Genomic DNA, 23,781 nt, shown 5'->3' on the forward strand with positions numbered 1-23,781 from the left:
CCTAGTCTAAGAAAAAACCTAGTATGTGTCTTTGTAATGACTGCTCATAAATCAATATTCTTATGTCATTATTTTTCATTTGTATTTTCAGCTAGACGATAAGCTAACTGTGGGCAAAGTATTGTATCCACAACAGTTCTAGTGGTTTTAGGCATTTAAATCATTTCTTATTAAATATTAGTCAAATGAATAATAAAACAAGAACTTTTATTTCACCTTCACCTGTCATTTATAAGAAATTATTTACGCTAATGAGATCTCTGGCAACATTCTTCTTACCCACCAGTTCTCTATTTTCCATTCACTGAACCATTGAAGATATTTACCTTTGAGTTTCTCCCACATGAGCGCATACAACCCCAAAGAGCTTGGCTGCAGAACTAATAACTGATAGTGCTGGAGGCAGGGGCTTAGGCACTGAATCTCCCTCTACATCTTTCTCATAAATCAAATAAGGGTCATATTCAAGACTTCCGCAAGCAACACCATTACCAAGCAGGAGCTAAAAGGGAAAAAAAGTATATAAGGTTTTAAGATCACTGTTCACAGATTGAATCTACTCAAGAGTAAAAAATGGCCATACCTGTTCTTCAATAAATCTATGGTCAGTCTCTTGTAACAAAGGACTTAATATCAAAAGATCATCCTGATGACAGAGGGGTGGAAGTAAAAATGTAGATGCTGACACCTGAATATCAGGGGCAGTCAAGTCAGCAGCCAGCTCTTTGAGGATAGCACAGAGGTTTCCTGTTGAGTCACAGAAAAAGAGCAATTAGTACTATTGGTTATCTGGTGAGAGTATGGGGTTTAAAACTCAGGTTGAGCTTTAATGCACCCACTGGCCAACTTTAACATATCACAGCCGAAGATTTTATTTCTCATTCTTGAAAACTGCCCTAGAAATGACTGGCTCAACTATGTGTTGCTAGTCACAAGGTTAAGAATTGATACTAAAAGAAAATCTCAAAGTATGTGTGTATGTGTGTGTGTGTGTGTACATACCTGATGGTATAAAAATGACATGAAATATAAAAATAGATGTAAAAATAGATTTACAAAAGCAGGTTTGTTTTTTAAAAAAGCACAGTCTGAAAAAATTTATAAGAATTAGCCTGAGACCGGGCATGGTGGCTCACACCTGTAATCCTAGCACTTTGGGAGATGAAGGTAGGGGGATCACTTGAGGTCAGGAGATCAAGACCAGCCTGGCCAAACATGGCAAAACCCTATCTCTACTAAAAACACAAAAATTAGCTGGGCATGGTGGCGGGTGCCTGTAATCCCAGCTACTCAGAGGCTGAGGCAGGAGAATCGGTTGAATCCGGGAGGCAGAGGTTGCAGTGAGCAGAAATCAGCCACCGCACTCTAGCCTGGGCAACAGAATGAGAGTCCACCTCACGCAAAAAAAAAAAAAAAAAAAGAAAAAAGAAAAAAAGAATTAGCCTGAAAAAACTTAGACATGTTATTATGGAAAATTTCAAACATAAATAAATTATAGTACTATGATGATGCCTGCCCCTACCCTTTCCAGCATACGCTCATTATTCACCTTTACCAGCTGCAACAGTATTATTTCACCTACATCCCCATTCCCGATCCCACATTCCTCCACATTATTTTTAAGAAAACCCTAGGCAGCACATCATTTCATTCATAAATATTTCATTGTGTATCATTAAAGTGAAACACATTTTATTTTGAACAAAATCCTGCTATATAATCTCATGTTGTTTAAAAAAAAAAAAAAACCACTGAACATCAGATACCCATTCAGTATTCAAATTTCCAACTATCTCAAAAACACCTGTTTTTGTTGCTTCTAGATCTAGGTAAAGTGTACACATTGCAGCTAGTTTATCTTGTCTCTTTCAATTTAGTATTCTCCCTATACCTTTCCCCTCTTTGGCAATTTATTTGAAGAAACAAGGTTATTTGTTTCGTACAATTTTCTACAGTCTGAGTTTTTATGATTATAGGCCCCTGGTATAGCTTAATTTGTTCTTCTATCTGTACTTTAAAAAAAAAATAAATTGGTAGTTGGATCTAGAAGGGGCTCATTTTTGTTTTTGGTGGTGGGCAGGGTGGGTGCAGGTTAGTTCATAAGTGGTATTGTGTTCTCCCATAACACAAGAGACAACATATGGTTGCCTCTCTAACATATACACTTTGAAAAGCTGATCCATTTATCACATTGACTGCAATTATCACCTCAAAGATGTTTTATCCTAATTTCTGCTGGGTTATCAAAAAATCTTATCCACAGAGAGCTTAAATGGTTTTTGCCAGTTTGTAACTTAAGTACTGCAGGAAATTCCCTTAGAAAAATGTTTACACTCTTCGAAGTGTTTCTTCGAACAATTGCATCAGGATGAAATGAGGACTGGGGCGACATCCAATGATCAGAAGCGGTAGGATGAGTTAGGAAGGGTTTACTTGCCATCACTTTCTGTATCATTAGCAGCAGTAACAGTGGTAACAACAAATATTTATTGAAGTTTACTTTTTGTTTTTTAACAGATGGGGTCTCACAATATTGCCCAGGCTAATCTCTAAATCCAAGCCTAAGTGATCCTCCTGTCTCAGCCTCCTGAATAGCTGAGATTACACCCAGTGCTTGGCTTACTGAATACTTAATATGTGTCGGGAAAGGTACTAAAAGCTTTACATATAACCCTCATAGTAACCTAATAACGTCAGGTTAGTATGTTGTTTCACAGGTAAGGAAACAGGAATCGGGAATTTATTACTTGCCAGAGATCATATGGTGATCACACAGCTGTCAGACTGACACCCAGTTAATTGGGCTCCAGAATTTGAGCTTTTAACCACTGTGCTGAATCACTCATCCATCCAGATTGTGTTTAATAAGCTACAGAGAAAGATTTTATTATATTTAATCTTCCTTTCAAGAAAGTATACACTATGGGATACCAATACATACATATAACTATAATAGGAAGGTAGGAACTATTATGTTTCATAAAAGATAAAAACAAAAGCACTATTAAATTTAGGGAAAGGAGAGCTTACGTACAGGAATTAGGAAGAGTGGACAGGGATCAATGAAGTCATAAAGATTGAGCAAATGAGAGTTGCTCAAAGGAATGTCTAAGTTTATGTATATGACACTCAGCAAAATAATTCTGTTGGTAGTACAATATACAAGGTATGTTTGTTCCTACAGCTATGTGTGAAAATAGTAGAAAATCTCTACTTCTCAGTTAAAAGTGATTACTTTCCCAACTGTCCCTGGAAAAAGTACCTAAAGATAATTAAGATAATTTTGAAATGCAAATAAGCTTTTGTATAAAAATGCATGACTAACTTGCTGATGAGTTATTTTCAGTGTAGAGAATATTAAGATATTTGAAAAGAAATCCATACCTAAACTAAGACAGGAAATAAAAACTAAGAACTCAATTTTTACGCCAATCCTTCGGAAAACTAAGTCACTCTAAGACATCTACATCTGCTGGACAGTCATGAAGAAAAGTTGTTTCAATTCTTAGATACATTCCACGTGGCAAAAGCAATTTCTTATTATGTCCTAGACACTGACTCTTTGACAACACATTGGAGGAACTGATAAAATCAGAACTTTATTTATTTATTTAGAGACAGAATCTCTGCCACCCAGGCTGGAGTGCAGTGATGTGATCTTGGCTGACTGCAACCTTTGCCTACTGGGTTCAAAGGATTCTCCTGCCTCAGCCTCCTGAGTAGTTGGGACTACAGGCATGTGCCACCATGCCCAGCTAATTATTTTGTGTATTTTTAGTAGAGACGGGATTTCATCATGTTGGCCAGGCTGGTCTCGAATTCCTGACCTCAAATGATCCGTTTGCCTCAGCCTCCCAATGAGCTGGATTATAGGTGTGAGCGAATGTACCTGGCCTAGAGTTTGTTTTTTCCAGAAGTTCACAGCAAGTCCTGACTTTGTCTCCTAATGAACACTCTGGAACTGATTTGAAATATATATATGTATATTCCTTATTCCTTTAGGACTCCTGATTGCATTTCCAAACTCCAACTCTGAGAAAATCCAAGTTAAAAAAAAAAAAAAAAAGTAGAAGACTTCAAGACTTTTTCCTCTAATTCAAGTTTTTTCAAGGGTAAGACTTACATCATCAGGCCAGGCCCAGTGGCTCATGCCTATAATCCCAACACTTTGAGAGGCCGAGGCGGGAGGATCACTTAAGCCCAGAAATTTGAGAACAACCTGGGCAGCATAGCAAAACCTCATCTCTACAAAGGATTTTAAAAACAAAACAAAACAAAACTAGCTGGGAGTGGTGGTGCACACCTGCAGGCCCAGCTACTTGGGAGGCTGAGGTGGGAGGATCACTTGAGCCTGGGAGGTTGAGGCTGCAGCGAGCCAAGATCACACAACTGCACTCTAGCCTGGGTGGCCGAGTGAGGCCCTGTCTCCAAAAAAAAAAAAAAAAAAAAAAAAGCTTCCATTATTATTTATCAGAAGATACACTGTACATTTTAAGTCAAGATTCTTGTATTCCTAAATACTTATTGAAGAGTTGAGCAGCAGTCCTTTTGGCCGGGCACAGTGGCTCATGCCTGCAATCCTAGAACTTCAGGAGGCCAAGGAGGGTGAATCACCTGAGGTCAGGAGTTCACACCGGTAATCCTAGCGCTTTGGGAGGCTGAGGAGGGTGGCTCATCTGAGGTAAGGAGTGTGAGACCAGCCTGGCCAACGTGGTGAAACCCCGTCTCTATTAAAAATACAAAAAAATTAGCCAGGCTTGGTAGTGCATGCCTGTAGTTCCAGCTACTCAGGAGCCTGAGGCAGGAGAATCGCTTGAACACAGGAGGCAGAGGTTTCAGTGAGCCGAGATCACGCCACTGCACTCCAGCTTGGGCGACAGAGCAAGATGCCGTCTCAAAAAAAAAAAATTTTTATTTTAGTCTGAAAATAAATTTCAAGATACTATTGTAAAAATCTGAAGGAAATTGCTTTTGTCACAACCTAACAGTTATCTGAGCTGTGAAACATAGAAATTATCTCTCAGCTTTTTACTAGATATCTAGCAAGTAACTTTTAAATTGATAGATGGCAAAGAATAAGATAGACATATCACTAAGCTATGATTGTTAAGTCTCTTAAGTAGGTTACTTAGAAAAGGCAGCAGCACAGCATGAGGTAAATTTATGTTTTAATCTTGATTCCACTCTTTACCTGATATGTGCTCTTGAGTTGGTTTTGTAACCTAAACCTTTTGCCAAATAAGAAAAATGTAACTCGCTCACTGTATCATCCTAGGATAAATGAGATTTGATACATACAATTTCTAACACAGTGCCTGGCCTTAAGAAGGAGTTTTTTTTCTTTTTTTTGAGATGGAGTCTCGCTCTGTCGTCCAGGCTGGAGTGCAGTGGCTGGATCTCAGCTCACTGCAAGCTCCGCCTCCCGGGTTCACGCCATTCTCCTGCCTCAGCCTTCCGAGCAGCTGGGACTACAGGCGCCCGCCACCTCACTCGGCTAGTTTTTTTGGTATTTTTTAGTAGAGACAGGGTTTGACCGGGTTAGCCAGGATGGTCTCGATCTCCTGACCTTGTGATCCGCCCGTCTCGGCCTCCCAAAGTGCTGGGATTACAGGCTTGAGCCACCGCGCCCAGCCTGTTTTTTTTTTTTTTTTTTTTTTAACTTATTTTAGGCTGGGCTAAATAGCTCACACCTGTAATCCCAGCACTTTGGGAGGCCAAGGCGGGAGAATTGCTTGAGCCCAGGAGTTTGAGACCAGCTTGGGCAACATGGCGAAACCCCGTCTCTACCAAAAATACAAAAAATTAGCTGGGCATGGTGGTGTGCCTGTAGGCCCAGCTACCCAGCAGGCTGAGGCTGGAGGGTCATTTGAGCCCAAGATCAAGGCTGAAGTGAGTCATGATTGCATACCACTGCACACCAGCTTGGGTGAGAGAGTGAGATCCTGTCTCAAAAAAATTAAAACAAAAACAAAACCCCAAATGTATTTCTTTACTATAAGATGGTGAACACATGGATTAGGACTGAACTCCCTAAACCTCCTAGAAACAAGGCACTAAATAACTGCCATTATAATTCATTTAAATATTTAATGAGTGACAGTAATGTTCCAGGAACCATATTAGTCACAAATAAAACATTTTAGTCTAAGGCACATACCTTCATAGGTCTCAGGAGGTAATAAAATCAACAGTTCATAAAGTCTTTGTCTATAAACCACTGATGGTGTTTTCAAAGGACTTCCATACATTTTTAGTATTGAAGAAAGCCTTAAAATAAAAGAAAAAGTGTATCTTAAGTGGTTAAGTTATATAACAATATACAAAAATTGACAGCTTAACATCTTAACATATAAATTAGTTATGTAACTTACTAACAAACATTAGTGCTGCTTTACTTTTCTTTTCTGAGACAGGGTCCAGCTCTGTAGCCCAGACTGGGATGCAGTGGCATGGTCTTGGCTCACTGCAACCTCTGTCTTCTGGGCTCAAACCACCCTCCCACTTCAGATTCCTGAGTAGCTGGAAACTACAGGGTTGCACCACCATGCCTGGCTAATTTTATTTTGTATTTTTGGTACAGACAGGTTTTGCCACGTTGCCCAGGCTGGTTTCAAACTCCTGGGCTCAAGCAATCCTCCCACCTCGGCCTCCCAAAGTGCTAGGATTACAGGCCCAAGCCACCACACCTGGCCACAAAATATGATCTTTCTTCACACTCTCTCCTTTCATTTTCATGTACTCTTCTTTATCTTCTATTCACCTTTCCTATTGGTGTTAAGACATCACTTTACCAATGCTCATTCATTCAACAAATATTTGCTGAAGGACTACTACTGTTTTTTGTTTGTTTTGTTTTGAAATGCAGTCTCACTCTGTTACCCAGGCTGGAGTGGTAGTGGTAAGATCTCGGTTCACTGCAACCTCCGCCTCCTGGGTTCAAGCAATTCTTCTGCCTCAGCCTCCCGAGTAGCTGGGACTATAGGCATGCGCCACCATGCCCAGCTAATTTTTGTATTATTAGTAGAGACGGGGTTTCTCCATATCGGCCAGGGTGGTCTTCAACTCCTGACCTCGTGATCCACCCACATCGGCCTCCCAAAGTGCTGGGATTACAGGTGTGAGCCACCACACCCGGCCAGGAATACTACTCTTAACAAGCTATGTTATCAACTAGAGTATGGTTTTCATCCTTAGCTATACAGAAGTTCAATGAAATTACTTTTATTATGTCACTGGAATAAATCTGCTAAACTGTTATGGCATGAGCTTTCTAGGTTCTCTAAGAAATTCTCACAATGTTGAGTCATTTGTACTTTCTTTTTTTTTGTTATTTTGCTTTCTGAGACGAACTCTTGCTCTGTCGCCCAGGCTGGAGTGCAGTGGCGCGATCTAGGCTCACTGCAACCTCTGCCTCCCGGGTTCAAGTGATTCTCCTGCCTCAGCCTCCCGAGTAGCTGGGACTACAGGCAAGTGCCACCACGCCTGGCTAATTTTTTGTATTTTTAGTAGAGAGGGGGTTTCATCATGTTAGCCAGGACGGTCCGATCTGCTGACCTCGTGATCCACCCGCCTCAGCCTCCCAAAGTGCTGGGATACAGGTGTGAGCCACCGCGCCCAGGCTGTACTTTCTTTTTTGTTTTTGTTGTCGAGACAGGGTCTTGCTCCATTGCCCAGGCTGGAGTGTAGTGGTGTGATCTCAGCTCATTGCAGCCTCAACCTCCTGTGCTCAAGTGAACCTCCCACCTCAGGCTCCCAAGCAGCTAGGACCACAGGTGTGGGCCACCATGTCTGGCTAAATTTTTATATTTTTTGTAGAGATGGGGTTTCACTATGTTCCCCAGGCTGGTCTGAAACTCCTGAGCTCAAGTAATCCACCCACCTTGGCCTCCTAAAGTGTGAGGATTACAGGCATGAGCTACCACGCCTGGCCAACTGCACTTTCTAGAAAACTAATGCTTGCTATTTCTAGTCTCTAGAAGAAAGGGGAGTTATCTATTGACTTATCACTGCATATTTTAAAATGCTAGTTCCATTTAGTATCTTTCAGCTTGGTAAATACTACTTAGCAAACATAATTGTAACACCTGGGTAGGGCCGGGCATGGTGGCTCATGCCTGTAATTCCAGCACTTTGGGAGGCTGAGGTCAGATGATCACTTGAGCCCAGGAGTTTGAGGATACAGTGAGCTATGACTGCACCACTGCACTCCATCCTGGGCGACAGACTGAAATAGTGTCTCAAAACAAAAACAAAAACCTCTATTTCAGTAGAATTTTTTAGTTACCAAAGTTAAGAATAAATCCACTGCATTTTTATATTTCTCTAAGGCCAGATCAGAAATAAATAGCTAACATATGAAAAGTCTTTCAATCATATTCACAAGATGTTAGGAAATTATATTTCTAAAAATCCTGCAACATTCACTTATTTTAACTATAAAAAAATTTAGTTTGGAGACGTACATGTGTATGTTTTTAAAAAAGATGAATAGAACAAAGTAAGAATTTAGAAAAGCATTTTTATTGGTTTCTGCTTTCATTAGGAGGGCAGATTATACTCCCTGCAGGGCCTTCCTGCTACTTACTTAGGTAAGTATAAATAAGTATAAATAAATCTTTTATCAGGATAAAAGACAATTTGCATTTTATACTTATAGAAAGAGACTTTTCTAAGGCCAATCAACCCCTATGCCAATGAAAGCAAGCAAACATACATTTAAAAAAAATGAAACAAGACATAAGTTGAAACCAGAGTAGGCACACAAATATCAATACCAACACAAGGCTCTGAGACAAAGCTTGCACCCATGGTAGGAGTGTAAACCCATTCATTTTAAGAAACTTTCACCAAACCAAACTAGGAATAGAAGGTTACTCTCTTAATCTGATAGAGTAGCTACTAAAAAAGCTGGAGCAAACATCATTCTATCAGTAAAACATGAAAAGCATTCCCTTTATTTAACCCTTTCTATTTAGTTTTAAATGGCAGTTCTCTAACATAGTTAGCACATAAAGAAGAGAGAAACAATATTGTAAAAGGAAAAATCTAGATGAATCTACAAATAAATGTTTGATATGAGAAAATTCAGTAAGGTGGTTGGATATAAAATCAAATACATTTTTATAAGGCAGCAATAAACAAACTATATATACTATATACCCATCTATTTAATAATTACAACAAAAATACAAAGTACCTGGGAGTAAAGTTTTTAAAAAGACTTGTAAGACCTTTATTTAGAAAAAAATTTAAACTTTGTAAAATACCTCAATAATAGTAAAGAGGTATCATGTTCATGGGTATTGTAAAACTATGAATTATCTTCAAATTTATCCACAGATTCAATGCAATCTTAAATAAAATTTATCTTATTGTTATTTTTTTTGAGATGGAGTCTCACTCTGTTACCCAGGCTGGAGTGCAGTGGCATGATCTTGGCTCACTGTGGCCTCTGTCTCCTGGTTTCAGGCGATTCTCCTGCCTCAGCCTCCTGAGTAGCTGGGATTACAGGCATGTGCCACTATGCCCAGCTAATTTTTTTTTTTTTTTTTTTTTAGTACAGACGGGGTTTCACCATGTTGGCCAGGCTAGTCTTGAACTTCTGACCTCAAATGATTCGCCCACCTCAGCCTCCCAAAATGCTAGGATAGCGTGAGCCACTGTGCCCAGCCCCAAATAAAATTTCAGTAGAAGATCAAAAGTGCATGAAGGGCCAAAATATGTCTAAAGAGGAATAAGGTCAAAAGGCTTAATCTAACATACAAAATGTATTATAAAGATAACATGTTGGCATATAAATAAACACACCAATAGAGACCACAGGCATAGATCATGCATAAATGAGAATATAATACATGACAGAAGTGAATGGCAATCATTGAAGGAAGTATGGATTTTTTTAGTAAAGTACGGGACAGTTTGTTATCCACATTTAAAAAGAAAACGAAATTGAATCCTGCTATGGTCTGAATGTGTCCTCCAAAATTCATGTATTCGAAACTTAATCCCCAATGCAGTACTGTTGGGAGGTAGGGCCTTTTGGTAGGTGTTTAGGTCATGAAGGCAAAGCCCTCACAAATGGATTAAAGTCATTATTAAAGGGCTTCATGGAGGGAGTCTGGCCCTTTTTTTTGCCCTTCTATCCCTTTGCCAGATGAAGAAGGCACAGAGTTCCTCCCCTCTAGAGAATGTAGCAACAAGGTGCCATCTTGGAGGCAAACAGCTGGTTCTCACCAGACACCAATCTGCTGGTGTCTTATCTTGGACTCCTGCCTCCAGAACTGTTAGAAATAAGTGTCTGGTTTTTTTTTTTTTTTTTTTTTTTTTGAGACGGAGTCTCGCTCTGTCGCTCAGGCTGGAGTGCAGTGGCGCAATCTCGGCTCACTGCAAGCTCTGCCCCCCGGGTTCAGGCCATTCTCCTGCCTCAGCCTCCTGAGTAGCTGGGACTACAGGCACCCGCCACCGTGCCCGGCTAATTTTTTGTATTTTTAGTAGAGACGGGGTTTCACTGTGTTAGCCAGGATGGTCTCAATCTCCTGACCTAGTGTCTGTTTTTTAATAAATTATCCAGCCTCAGGTATTTTGTGATAGCAGCATAACAGCACAGATGAACTAAGACAGATCCCAAGCTCACTCCAAATAGAAAAATCAGTTCCAGATGACTTAAATATGAAAGACAAACCTTCAAACACTTCAGAGAGAAATATAAGAAAATAAAACTTTGCAGTAAGGACGACTTTTTTTTTTTTTTTTTTGAACTGGGGTCTCGCTCTGTCATCCAGGATGGAGAGAAGTGGCGCAATCAAGACTACAGCCTTGAACTGCAATGCTCAAGCAACCATTCTCACCTCAGCCTCCTGTGTAGCTAGGGCTACTAGTGAGCACCACTACGTCTGGCTTTATTCATTTATTTATTTATTTATTTTGGTAGAGATGAGACCTCGCTATGTTGCTCAGGCTGGTCTCAAACCCCTGGTCTCAAGCAATCCTCTCACCTCGGCCTCACAAAGCACTAGGATTACAGGCATGAGCCACTGCCCCCAGCCAGGAAGAATTTTTAAACAAAAAGAAAAAAAGTACTAACCAAAGAGTAAAAGACTGATACATCTGACATTTAAATAATAAATGCATATTAATAAAAAAATTAGAAGACATTTTTAACATTTTAATGAACAGCTAAAGAATAGTCTCAGAAATATGTAGGCCAGGCATGGTGACTCACAAGATAATCTAAGCACTTTGGGAGGTCGAGGCGGGAAGATTGCTTGAGCCCGGGAATTTGAGACCACTCTAGGCAACATAGTGAGGCCCTGTGTCTACAAAAAAAGTAAAAAATTAGCTGGGTGTGGTGGTGCACACCTGTAGTTCCAGTTACTTGGGAGGCTTAGGTGGGAGGATCACTTAAGCCTGGGAGCTTGGGGCTGCAGTGAACCATGATCACACTACTGCACTCCAGCCTGGGTGACAGAGCAAGACCCTGTCTCAACAACAACAAAAAAGGCTGAGCATGGTGGCTCATGCTTGTAATCCCAGCACTTTGGGAGGCTGAGGCGGGCAGATCATTTGAGGCTAGAAGTTCGAAACCAGCCTGGCCAACGTGGCAAAATCCTGTCTCTACTAAAAATACAAAAATTAGCCAGGCGTAGTCGTGCATGCCTATAATCCCAGTTACTAGGGAGACTGAGGCAGGAGAATCATTTGAAACCAGGAAGTGGAGATTGCAATGAGTGGAGATCACACCAAGGTACTCCAGCCTGGGCAACAGAGCAAAACTCTGTCTCAAAAAAATCCCAAAAACGGCTGGACGCAGTGGCTCATGCCTATAATCCCAGAACTTTGGGAGGCCGAGGTGGGTTTATCACCTGAGGTCAGGAGTTTGAGACCAGCCTGGTCAACATGGTGAAATCCCGTCTCCACTAAAAATACAAAAATTAGCTGGGCATGATGGTGTGTGCCTGTAATTCCAGCTACTGAGGAAGCTGAGGCAGAAGAATCGCTTGAACGGGGACCTGGGAGGTGGAGGTTGCTGTGACCCGAGATTGTGCCACTGCACTCCAGCCTGGGTGACAGAGCCAGACTCCATCTCAAAAAAAAAAAAAAAGGAAGAGGCCGGGCGCAGTGGCTCAAGTCTGTAATCCCAGCACTTTGGGAGGCCGAGACGGGCGGATCATGAGGTCAGGAGATCGAGACCATCCTGGCTAACACGGTGAAAACCCGTCTCTACTAAAAAAAAAAAATACAAAAAACTAGCCGGGCGAGGTGGCGGGCACCTGTAGTCCCAGCTACTCGGGAGGCTGAAGCAGGAGAATGGCATAAACCCGGAAGGAAGAGCTTGCAGTGAGCTGAGATCCGGCCACTGCACTCCAGCCTGGGCGACACAGCGAGACTCCGTCTCAAAAAAAAAAAAAGGAAGAATTTCTTATAAATTAATAACAAAAAGACAACCTAAAAGAAAGATAGGTTAAAGATATGAATGAATAGGCATTTCATAGGATGGGGAGGGGAAATACTGAGAAAAAACAAACACATAAAATTATACTTAAACCGTCAGGAAACCGATATACAATTGATATCATTTTATACCTATTGGATGGGGTAGAATTGATATCTGAGAAAGTGTTGGTGAAAAAGTGGTCAAAGGATACTTACACTATTGGTAGAAATACAGAAGAACACTGAAAAATAATTTGGTATTATTTTCTGAAGTTGAACATAAAAATACATTAGCTTTAAAAGCAGAAAACTAGAAATAACTCAGAAGTCCATGGACAAGAGAATCAATATGTTGTTGTATATTCGCACAATTAAATATTATACAGTAACCAAAATGAATGAACTTAAACAAAGGTAAAACTTAGAAACATAATGTTGAATAACAAAAGCAAGTCCCAGAAACAGGACAGTAATTTTTGCCTGATCAAAAACCAAGCAAATCTAAACAATGTGCTATTTTAAGAAACAAAAATATGTGATACATTTTTTTAAAAGACAAGGAAATGACAACTATAAAATTCAGATTAGTGGTTGCCTCTAAAGGAAGGCAGAAAGAATGGTGCTGGAGAGGGGCACAGAGACACCTTCAATAGTATCATTAATGCTCTAGTCCAGTGGTAGCCAAATTATGACCCACTGCCTTTTTTTGTAAATAAAGTTTTATTGGAACATAGCCACATTCATTCATTCATTCACCTATTATCTATGACTGCTTTTGAGCTGCAATGACAGAGTTGAGTAGCTGCAATACAGACTTCATAGTCTGTATATACTAAAATATTTACTATCTGGTCCTTCAGAAGAAACATTTGCAAACCTCTGCTCAGGGTGTGTTGGATTCACAAGTGCACATTTTATTATTATACCTTATAAGCCATATCTTAAACGTATTTTTCTGTACATATAAAGTGTTAATCATTAGATGCTTTTTTCAAAGAACTTTCACATGTTTTATTAATTTGGAAATTACAAGTGCTCACATTATATATTGGCTTTTCTCTATACGTTTTAATCATACATGTATAACTCAAACTTATGAAAAATATAAACAAACAAAAAATTGAAACTGTTAGAAGCATCTGGTTCTCATGAACACTGAATACTCTAACAAACCAATAAAATGCATACCTGAAAAGGTTAAGAGTCTTAATAGTTATTTTCTTGTTAAATCTGCCTGTAAGGTAGATTATTCCCCCCAAAATTTCCTTCCCCTTTAATATGTAATTTTCATTCAAGACCTTAGCCTAAAAAAAAATCATATAACTAACTGATTGCCTTCCTCTATAAAATCATTCACCAACTATAGAAATTTGCCTTATTAATGTACTTAAGGAATATTACATAATCAGAGGGCAACTAATTCCTCTTAGAAAATTTTATCAAATCTAAATAGTCGATCCTTACTGAGTTAGCAAATCCACAGCACAAGGAAGTGGTGGAAGAAGACGCTGAATTACTTCCTCAGTAAGGAGATCACCACAGTGGGAAACAAAGCTCTTGATAGCTGAAAAGGAAAACAGACTTTTACTTGGGCATACTGTAATCAACCATGAAAGGCACATTTGATTATGGTATAACATTAGCATTCTTGTTAGAGTAATAAAGCAATTTGCTAAAATAAAAAAATTCCTGAAACTGTAGTATAAAAAGGTACATAGTGCCTTCTACTCCTAATCATACTTAAAAAAAAAGACTCTCTAGGATTACTAAGATGAAGCAATAACCGTATTCACAAAATGCTGCTGTCCTAAGGTTTTACTTTTACTCAGCCCTCAAGCTTAGAAGCAAAAAAAAAAAAAAATCAGCTTAGACTCTCAAGTTTTCCAGCTCTACAACTAGTTCCGTGGAATCACATTGACTTTCAAGTCAGCATGTTTGGTTTTTACAGATGTTATCTGAAACAAATAGTGTGTGCTACCACTCCCGGCTAGTTTTTGAATTTTTAGAAGAGACGGGGTTTCACCATGTTGACCAGGCTTGGTCTCGAACTCCTGGCCTCAAGTGACTGATCTGTCTGCCTGGGTCTCCCAAAGTGCTGGGATTATACGAGTGAGACACGGCGTCCAGCCCGAAATAAATAACTTTCTATAATGAATTACTTTTGTACATAGAATAAGATGTACGTAGAATAAGATGAGTATTTTTAAGTCAGACTGGGCCAGGCGCAGTGACTCACACCTATAATCCTAGCACTTCGGGAGGCTGAGGAGAGCAGATCACCTGAGGTCCGGAGTTTGAGACCAGCCTGACCAACATGAAGAAATCCGTCCCTACTAAAAATACAAAATTAGCCGAGCATGGTGGTGCATGCCTGTAATCCCAGCTACTCAGGAGGCTGAGGCAGGAGAATCACTTGAACCCGGGAGGCAGGGGTTGTGGTAAGCCAAGATCGCGCCATTGCACTCCAGCCTGGGCAACAAGAACGAAACTCCGTCTCAAAAACAAAAAACAAAGTCAGACTGATCAATTCTTCTCTCTTTCTCTCTCTCTCTCTCTTTCTCCCTCCCTGCCTCCCTCCTGCCCCCACCTCCCCCACCCCTGGACCCTTTGAGACAGAATCTCACCATTGCCCAGGCTGAAATGCAGTGGTGCAATCACAACTCACCAAAGCCTCCATCTCCCAGGCTCAGGTAATCCTCCCACCCCAGCCTACAGGCATGCTCCATCATGTCTGGCTAGTTTTTGCATTTTTTGTAGAGAGAGGATTTCACCATGTTGTCCAGGCTGGTCTTGAACTCCTGAACTCAAGCAATCCACTCATCTCAGCCTCCAAAAATGCTGGGATTAGTCGTGAGCCACTGAATCTGGCTAAGATCAATTTCAAAAGTGGTCTTTAAGAGTAAAAATGCCTTGAATAAAAACCAAAACCAATGCTTCCACATCTTTCCAGGGATCTCACCCTTCATGGTAAAACATTATTATTTTATTTTATTTTTGAGACAGAGTTTTACTCTTGTCATCCAGGCTGGAGTGCAATGGCACATTCTCAGCTCACTACAACCTCTGCCTCTCGGGTTCAAACGATTCTCCTGTCTCAGCCTCCCGAGTAGCTGGGATTACAGGCACCTGCCACCACATCCGGCTATTTTTTTTGTATTTTTAATAGAGACGGAGTTGCACCATGTTGGCCTGGCTGGTCTCGAACTCCTGACTTCAGGTGATCCGCCTGCCTCAGCCTCCCAAAGTGCTGAAATTACAAGTGTGAGCCACTGCGCCCAGCCAAAACATTACTTTTAACAGTCTATATATTGTAGAAGGTACAACTTTCATATACAGGTGACCCTTGAACACCACAAATGTGAACTTCCCAGGTCTATTTATACGTGGATTTTTTTCAACAGATGCCACACCGAGTGTGCCTACCTCTCCTGCCTCCCCTTCCACCTGCTCCACCTCTTCTGCATCTGCCTCCGCTGAGAGAAGTAGATCAACCCCTCCTCTGCCTTCTCAACATAAAGACGATGAGGATGAAGACCTTTATGATGATCTACTTCCGTGTAATGAATAGTAAATATATTTTCTCTTCCCTATGATTTTCTTAATAACATTTTTCTTTTGTCTAGCTTACCCTAAGAATACAGTATATAATATATACAACATACAAAATATGTGGGGTTGGGTGTGGTGACTCACGCCTGTAATCCCAACACTTTGGGAGGCTGAGGTGGGAGGATTGCTTGAGGTCAGGGGTTCAAGATCAGCCTGGGCAGCATAGTGAGACTCCCTCTCTACAAAAAGTTTAAAAATTAGCTGGGCATGGTGGCATACACCTGTGGTCTCAGCTACTTGGGAGGCTGAGGTGAGAGCATCACTTTAGCCCTGCAGGCCAAGACTGCAGTGAGCTGTGTTCACACCACAACATTCTAGCCTGGGCAACAGTGAGACCCTGTTTAAAAAAAAAAAAAGTGGTAATTGACTATTTATGTTATCAGTAAGGTTTCTGGTCAACAGTAGGATATTAGATACATTTTTGGGGAGTTAAAAGTTAGACACAGATTTTTTGACTTTGAGGGGCACTGGCATCTTTAACCTCTATGCTGTTTAAGGGTCAACTGTATAGGCTAAATGGAAACCATTCTTAACGGTAATTAAACCAAACCTTAGTATTTCTGAAAAGAGGAATGAATGCTTACCTAAGACAAAACAATGTTGACAGTTTTTAACTGGACTGCACCTAATAAAACATGTATCTTAACTCTCAAATCTGGTTTATTATATCATACACCAGTTTATCATTACCAATTAATCAGTTAAAAATTTTTTGTTCAGTTACAAAAAAAAAATCATTAGTGGCATATCCCCCTGCCTCATGTTAAATAAAACATACAAGTACATGTTAAAGATAAAAGGTGGGTAAAAAGCCAAAGGAAAGGGAGAGACAAGACTAAATCCAACCTACCACACAGTGCACCAGCTCGTCCTTCCAGGGTTACCTGCCATGTAAACGAATCTCCTCGGCTCTTTTCTGTTTCTAGATCTTTAGGAGATGCTGGAAAGACACACTTCCACAACAGCAGAACTCGAGCAAGGTGATGGCTAACAACTGCAGGACCTGTAATTTATTCAACTTGTCACTTGAAAGAGAATCCAAGGTTGTCACTCTTTAAAACTCTATTATTAAGCAGGAACTTCTCTCCTAAACATTTTAATTCATTATTGCAATATTTTGTCCCTTCTTCAGGTTCCAAATTATCTTCAGGTTCCAAATTATTACTGAATGAATTATTATCTGAAGGTGCTGGAGTACAGAGAGGAAAAACAAGGAACTAATGGTATAGGCTGGGCTCTAGCGTCAGCTCCACCACTACTGCTATGTCGCCTTTGAGACTCAGTTTCATCTACATATTAAACGAAGCTAAAACCCCCTGTAATGCTTGTCTTTAAGGGCTTGTCAGGTCCATATGATAGAATGCACTTTAAAGAACTCTGAAAAGCTGTAATGGACCACATAAATGCAAGGTACAATTATTATAGTAACAAACAACATAGCATGCTTTTTGAGACAGGTTCTTTCTCTGTCCCCCAGGTTGGAGTTTAGTAGTGCAGTGGCATGATCACAGCTCACTGCAATCTCAATCTCAACCCCCCTGAGCTTAAGTGATCCTTCCACCTCAGCCTCCTGAGTAGCTGGGACTACATGTGCGTGCCACCACACCCAGCTAATTTTTGCATTTTTTTGTAGAGATGGGGTCTTGCCATGTTGCCCAAGCAGGTCTGAACTCCTGGGCTCAAGCAATCCACCCACTTCAGCCTCCCAAAGTGCTGGAATTACAGATGTGAGCCAACTGTATTCTTGATCTTCAGAATAATGCTACCTTCTGATAGCAACTTGTTCCAGGTCAAAAATCAGATATAAAATGTCTGAATAGAATATTTTTTGTTAAAAAAAGGTTTCAGAGCAACATTTATGAACTGAAGGAATCATGACACAAACCCAGTAATAATACAAAACAACGTGCAATAACATTATCAATTTTTTAAAAACCCAAACCCATAGCTTTTCTCCCCAGGTACTCTTCTTTAAATTTCTGGAGTTACCTTAAACTTCTTCAATAAGCACTCTCTACTTCTTACTCCCACATTCCGCTGACTGTATGTCTTTCTTCTGTTCCAAACCCATAGCTCAGAACTGCATTTGGCTTTGGAGGGAGACTGCCTAGATTAACATTCTGGCTCCATCCACTTATTAGTTGTGTAAACCTGGATGAGTTATTTAACCTTTTTGTGCCTCAATTTCTTCATCCATAAATGGGGAGAGTAACAGTATTTTATTCAAAGGACAGTTTCTGAGGTGTATATCAGTTTATACACAGAACGGCACTTAGAGCTGGGCAAGGTGGCTCATGACTGTAATCCCAGCACTTTGAGAGGCTGAGGCTGAAGGATTGCTTGAGGCCAGGCATTTGAGACCAGCCAGGTCAACATACCAAAATCTCTCTACAAAAAAGTAAAAAGTTAGTTGGGAGTGGTAGCACATGCCTGTAGTCCCAACTACTTGGGAGGCTGAGGCAGAAGGATCATTTGAGCCTAAGAGATCAAGGCTGCAGCAAGCTATGGTCTGACTGTGCCCCTGTAACAGAACAAGGGCCTTTCTTTAAATAAATAAATACTTATTATTATAATGTATCTAGCAAACACAACACACATACACACACACTTTATGAGCCATCCACAGAGAGACAAGATATGGAGGAATCTGGAAATCCAAGTTTTTTTATATGGCATCAGATAAACTGGGAAGTATATCAAAAAAGGTTTAAGTGTGTAGTTCACATTCAAGGAATGAATGTATTTTGTGTTTACATTAGTTCACAGTGAAATAATGAAGAAAATTATAAATTATAAAGGGAATGATAAAAACAGAGAAGACATGTTTAAAATGCAAAGCAAAAATTAACAAAGCACTAAGACTGCTGTCTAAAACTCATTCCCAGCTGGGCACCGTGGCCCATGCCTGTAATCCAAGCACTTTGGAATGGCAAGGCAGGAGGATCACTTGAGCCCTGGAGTTCAAGATCAGCCAGGGAAACAGCAAGATCCCCTCTCTACAAAAAAAATTTAAAAATTAGCTGAGTGTAGAGGTGCAAACCTATAGTCCTAGCTAGTTAGGAGGCTGCGGCAGGAGGACTGCATGAACCTGGCATTCAAGGCTGCAGTGAGCTATGATGGTGCCACTGTACTCCAGTCTGGTAACACGGTGAGACCCTGTCTCCTAAAAAAATTAAAAAAAAAAAAAAAATTCTATTTCCCACAAAAGGAATCAAGGTTCCTTGGAGAAATGGCTGATGGCAAGCCTAAGGCAGAAAATGTACAATGTAAAACCTGGGACATCTTGCATGCAAAAACACATTATCAAAGAATGCTAGGTTCATGTTAAAAGGACAAATGAACCAACCTGAAGGGACTCCCAACGATCAAAGATGAGACAATTTGATGATCGAAAGGAATAATGATCGCAAGTGATTAAAACATATAAATCTATAAAATTCCATGAGCTCATAATGATACCTAAAAACAAAAACCTCACTGGTCCCCCCTGAAAGTTGCTATGATACTAACGCATTCTAAAAATTGATAATAGCCCAGGTGCAGTGACTCACTCCTGTAGTCCCAGAACTTTGGGAGGTCAAGGCAGGCAGATTGCTTGAGTCCAGGAGTTTAAGACCAACCTGGGCAACATGACAAAACCCCATCTTTACAAAAAATTAGCCAGGCGTGGTGGTGCACAGTCCCACAAGAGGCTGAGGCAGGTGGATCACCTGAGCCTGCAGAGGTCGAGGCTGCAGTGAGTCATGATTGTACCACTGCACTCCAGCCTGGATGACAGAGTGAGACCCTGTCTCAAATAAATAAATAAATGAATAAGAATAAAAATCGATAATAAAGGGAAAGAACAGTTAAGAAAAATGAGTAAAACCCAAGAAAACAGAGTAATTAAATAAAACCTTAACTAAAACTTTTAATCCCTTTTTGTATGCTGATTATTAATATGCAGTAAAATATGATGTACAGGAGAAAGGACCTCTTGTTGTCTTCCTCCAACACAATTACCTTGTTTTAAAAGCTCTTGTTTATCAAAATGCGATTAGATAGTTTATTTCCTCCTTAATTCACCAGGAACTTCAATACGGCAGGCATGAACATCCAGCAATAAGCAAATAAAAGCTTGACTACATTATTCCCAGCACACTGTGAAATGATGATTTATGCTTTGGGCTAACAAACACTTTCTGTAAAGGGGCAGATAGTAAACATTTGAGGCTTTGAGAGCCACATACTTTCTGTTGCAATTACTCAACTCTGCCACTGTACACCTAAAGGTCATAGACAATCCACTAACAAGTGTGGTTGTACGCAAATAAAACTATGAATGCTGAAACATGACTTTCACATGATTCTCATGTATCACAAAATATATTTTTTTCCCAACCATTAATAAATATAAAAACTGTTCTTAGCTCACAGGCTGTGTAACAAATATTGATGGCAGGCCAAATTTGGCTCCTTGAGGCTAAACCTGATCTAGTTCAATAAATCTCTTTAATCATCTTAAGAACACTACTTAAAGTAGTTCTTCATTAATGACTGTTTATTCTCATTTAAGCTCCTTTAGGTCAAATTACTTTATAGGTGTCAAAATGATTTATTGGCCAAATCCAGCCAGTTGCTTTATTTTATTATTATTTATTATTTTTACTTTTCGAGACAGAGTCTTGCTCTGTCACCCAGGCTGGAGTGCAGTGGCATGATCTCAGCTCACTGCAACCTCTGCCTCCTGGGTTCAAGCAATTCTCCTGCCTCAGTCTCCCCTGTAGCTGGGACTACAGGCACATGCCACCGCACCTGGCTAATTTTTGTATTTTTTTTAGTACAAGCAAAGTTTCACCATGTTGGCCAGGCTGGTCTCGAACTCCTGACCTCAGATGATCCGCCCGCCTAGGCCTCCCAAAGTGCTAGGATTACAGGTGTGAGCCACTGCGCCCGACTTATTTGTTTTTGTTTTGTTTTGTTTTTGAGAGGGAGTCTTGCTCTGTCATCCAAGCTGGAGTGCAGTGGTGCAATCTCACTTCACTGCAACCTCCACCTCCTGGGTTCAAGCAATTCTCTTGCCTCAGCTTGCTGAGTAGCTGGGACTACAGGCATGCGCCACCAGGCCCGGCTAATTTTTGTATTTTAGTAGAGATGCAGTTTCACCTTGTTGGCCAGGCGGATCTTGAACTCCTGACCTCAAGTGATCCACCCACCTCAGCCTCCCAAAGTGCTAGGATTATAAGCATGAGCCACCATGCCCTGCCTCAGCCAGTTGTTTTATATGTGAGCTATAATTTGTATGACAACAGAGACTTAAAATATAGGTGTAATAAAGTAATAAAATTAAGTTTCATTAGACTGGGCAATAAATAAATAAATAAATACATAAATAAATAAAGTTTTCAGTGGCTCATGCTTATAATCCCAACACTTTGGGAGGCCAAGGTGGAAGGACTGCTTGAGCCCACGAGTTCAAGACCAGCCTGGGTAACATAGTGAGACCCCATCTCTACAAAAAAATTTTAAATATTAGCCAGGCATGATGTTGCACGCCTGGGTAGGAGGATCACTTGGGTCCAGGAGGTCAAGGCTGCAGTAAGCCATGATCATGCCACTGCACTCCAGCTCGTGTGACAGAGTGAGACCCTGTCTCAAAAATTTACAGGATATAAATAGTCATGACTGTAAAACAATTACTGCTTTTTAATAAATATAATTTAAGTGAAATTCAGTCCCTTCAATGTAGCAACCTTATTGGCTGTTATGAATCCTCAAACAATTATAGAACTGGATTCCCATGCTATGGATATGTTCTTTTGCCTATATTGTGGAAATTTTTTTTTCTGAAGCTGGATGTCAATGATTTTTGAAAAAGCCACAGTCGTTCAGAGTTAAGCCTGAAAGATGATTAGTAAATCAGCTTGTCCTACTTGAGACTTACAATCTAATCCAGAAGAGAAAATCAAGAGAGGTCTCAAAAGGTTTTAAGCAATAAAGAAAGTAAAAGGCTTTTTAAGGTGACTACTAGAAGAAAAATGTTTGTGTGGCTATTTAAATTCTAGTACGTATTAAAAGTTAGTTTCATCAAATCACATACAAGAATCCTTTCACTCAGAAAACACAAAGTATTTCAAGGTATGTAAACCTTCTACAGACTGTTACCTAATGTCATCAGAGCAGCAATCAGCAACCATCCAGCTTGTGTGCGCTGAGCTGAAAGGCGACTGTTTTGAGCAGCAGAACACAGCAAATCCTCTGCTAATGTCATAATAATCTATTTACATATAGAAGAACAAGTTTTAAAAAAAAGCATATCAGTTTATAAATTACTAAATGATAGCAGCTAATAATAATCTCTTGAATTAATTCTTACATAAAATAAATGTAAACGATAAAGAATTCTCATTCATGTAGACTACATAATAGGACTGTCATAAAGGAAATGATAAAAAATTAAGTTTTCAAGGTTAAATACTGGTATATGAAGTAGTACACAACAACCTCATAATTTTTTGTACAGCACATGTGACAACAATGTAAGATTATTCAAGTATAGCTGTACAGAATTTGAATTTACTTTTAGTTTTGAGCAACCATCCTTTTAAATCCATAATTACCCAAAAAAGTTTTCTTACAGGAGTCTCTCTCTTAAAAATGCTACATACGGCCGGGTGCGGTGGCTCACGCCTGTAATCCCAGCACTTTGGGAGGCTAAGGCGGGTAGATCACAAAGTCAGGAGATTGAGACCATCCTGGCTAGCACACTGGAACCCCATCTCTACTAAAAATGCAAAAAATTAGCCAGGTGTGGTGGCACGTGCCTGTAGTCACAGCTACTCGGGAGGCTGAGGCAGAAGAATTGCTTGAACCCAGGAGGCGGAGGTTGCAGTGAGCCGAGATTACGCCACTGCACTCTAGCCTGGGCGACAGAGTGAGACTCAGTCTCAAAAAAAAAAAAAAGGCTACATACTACTTTTTTTTTCTTTTTTTTTGAGATGGAGTGCAGTAGCATGATCTCGGCTCACTGCAAGCTCCGCCTCCTGGGTTCATGCCATTCTCCTGCCTCAGCCTCCCGAGTAACTGGGACTACAGGCGCTTGACACCACACCTGGCTAGTTTTTTGTATTTTTTAGTAGAGACTGGGTTTCACCGTTAGCCAGGATGGTCTTGATCTCCTGACCTCGTGATCCGCCCGTGTCGGCCTCCCAAAGTGCTGGGATTACAGGCTTGAGCCACCACGCCCGGCCTACATACTACTTTTATAACTCAGTAGCTGATAATAGTCTTCCAAGAGGTAGTACACTATAGTGGTTAGAGGTAGTCAAAATAGTCTCACACTGAAGAGTGAAATTTATTAAAATGTTGTAGTAAAAAAGTCTATGAGGCTGGGCACAGTGGCTCATGCCTGTAATCCCAAAGACTCAGAAGGCTAAGCTGGGAGGACCAATTGAGGCCAGAAGTTCAAGATCAGCCTAGGAGTAAGCTAGGATCACACCACTGCACTGCAGTCTGGGCAATAAAGAAAGACCATGTCTTTTTGGAAAAAAAAAAAAAAAAAAGGACAAGCCTGGGCAACAGAGTGAGACCCTATCTTCACAAGAAAAATAATTAGCCAGGCAATGGAAGCATGCGCCTGTAGTTTCAGCTACTTGGGAGGCTGAGATGGGAAGATCACTTGAGCCCTGGCATTTGAGGCTGCAGTGATCTATGATCTCACCACTGCACTCTGGCCTAGGTGACAGAGCAAGACCCTGTTTC

The 23,781-nt window shown here is 40.4% G+C and overlaps 1 protein-coding gene across 50 annotated transcripts in view; it reads right to left on the bottom strand.

Annotated features, from left to right (window-relative positions):
- The window catches only part of HEATR5A (HEAT repeat containing 5A), a 124,310-nt gene that overhangs the window by 62,959 nt on the left and 37,570 nt on the right, over nt 1–23,781 (bottom strand). For all 50 annotated transcript variants that reach the window (XM_077940874.1, XM_077940867.1, XM_077940860.1 and 47 more), the window contains 6 exons: nt 22,186–22,297; nt 16,892–17,044; nt 13,897–13,996; nt 6,158–6,267; nt 584–747; nt 327–502 (listed from right to left, as the gene is read on the bottom strand). In XM_077940874.1, the coding sequence (XP_077797000.1) occupies nt 327–502; nt 584–747; nt 6,158–6,267; nt 13,897–13,996; nt 16,892–17,044; nt 22,186–22,297 (815 nt within the window). The remainder of the gene's footprint in view (nt 1–326; nt 503–583; nt 748–6,157; nt 6,268–13,896; nt 13,997–16,891; nt 17,045–22,185; nt 22,298–23,781) is intronic.

The sequence above is a fragment of the Macaca mulatta genome, chromosome 7 (assembly GCF_049350105.2).
Source record: "Macaca mulatta isolate MMU2019108-1 chromosome 7, T2T-MMU8v2.0, whole genome shotgun sequence".
Taxonomy (NCBI): domain Eukaryota; kingdom Metazoa; phylum Chordata; class Mammalia; order Primates; family Cercopithecidae; genus Macaca; species Macaca mulatta.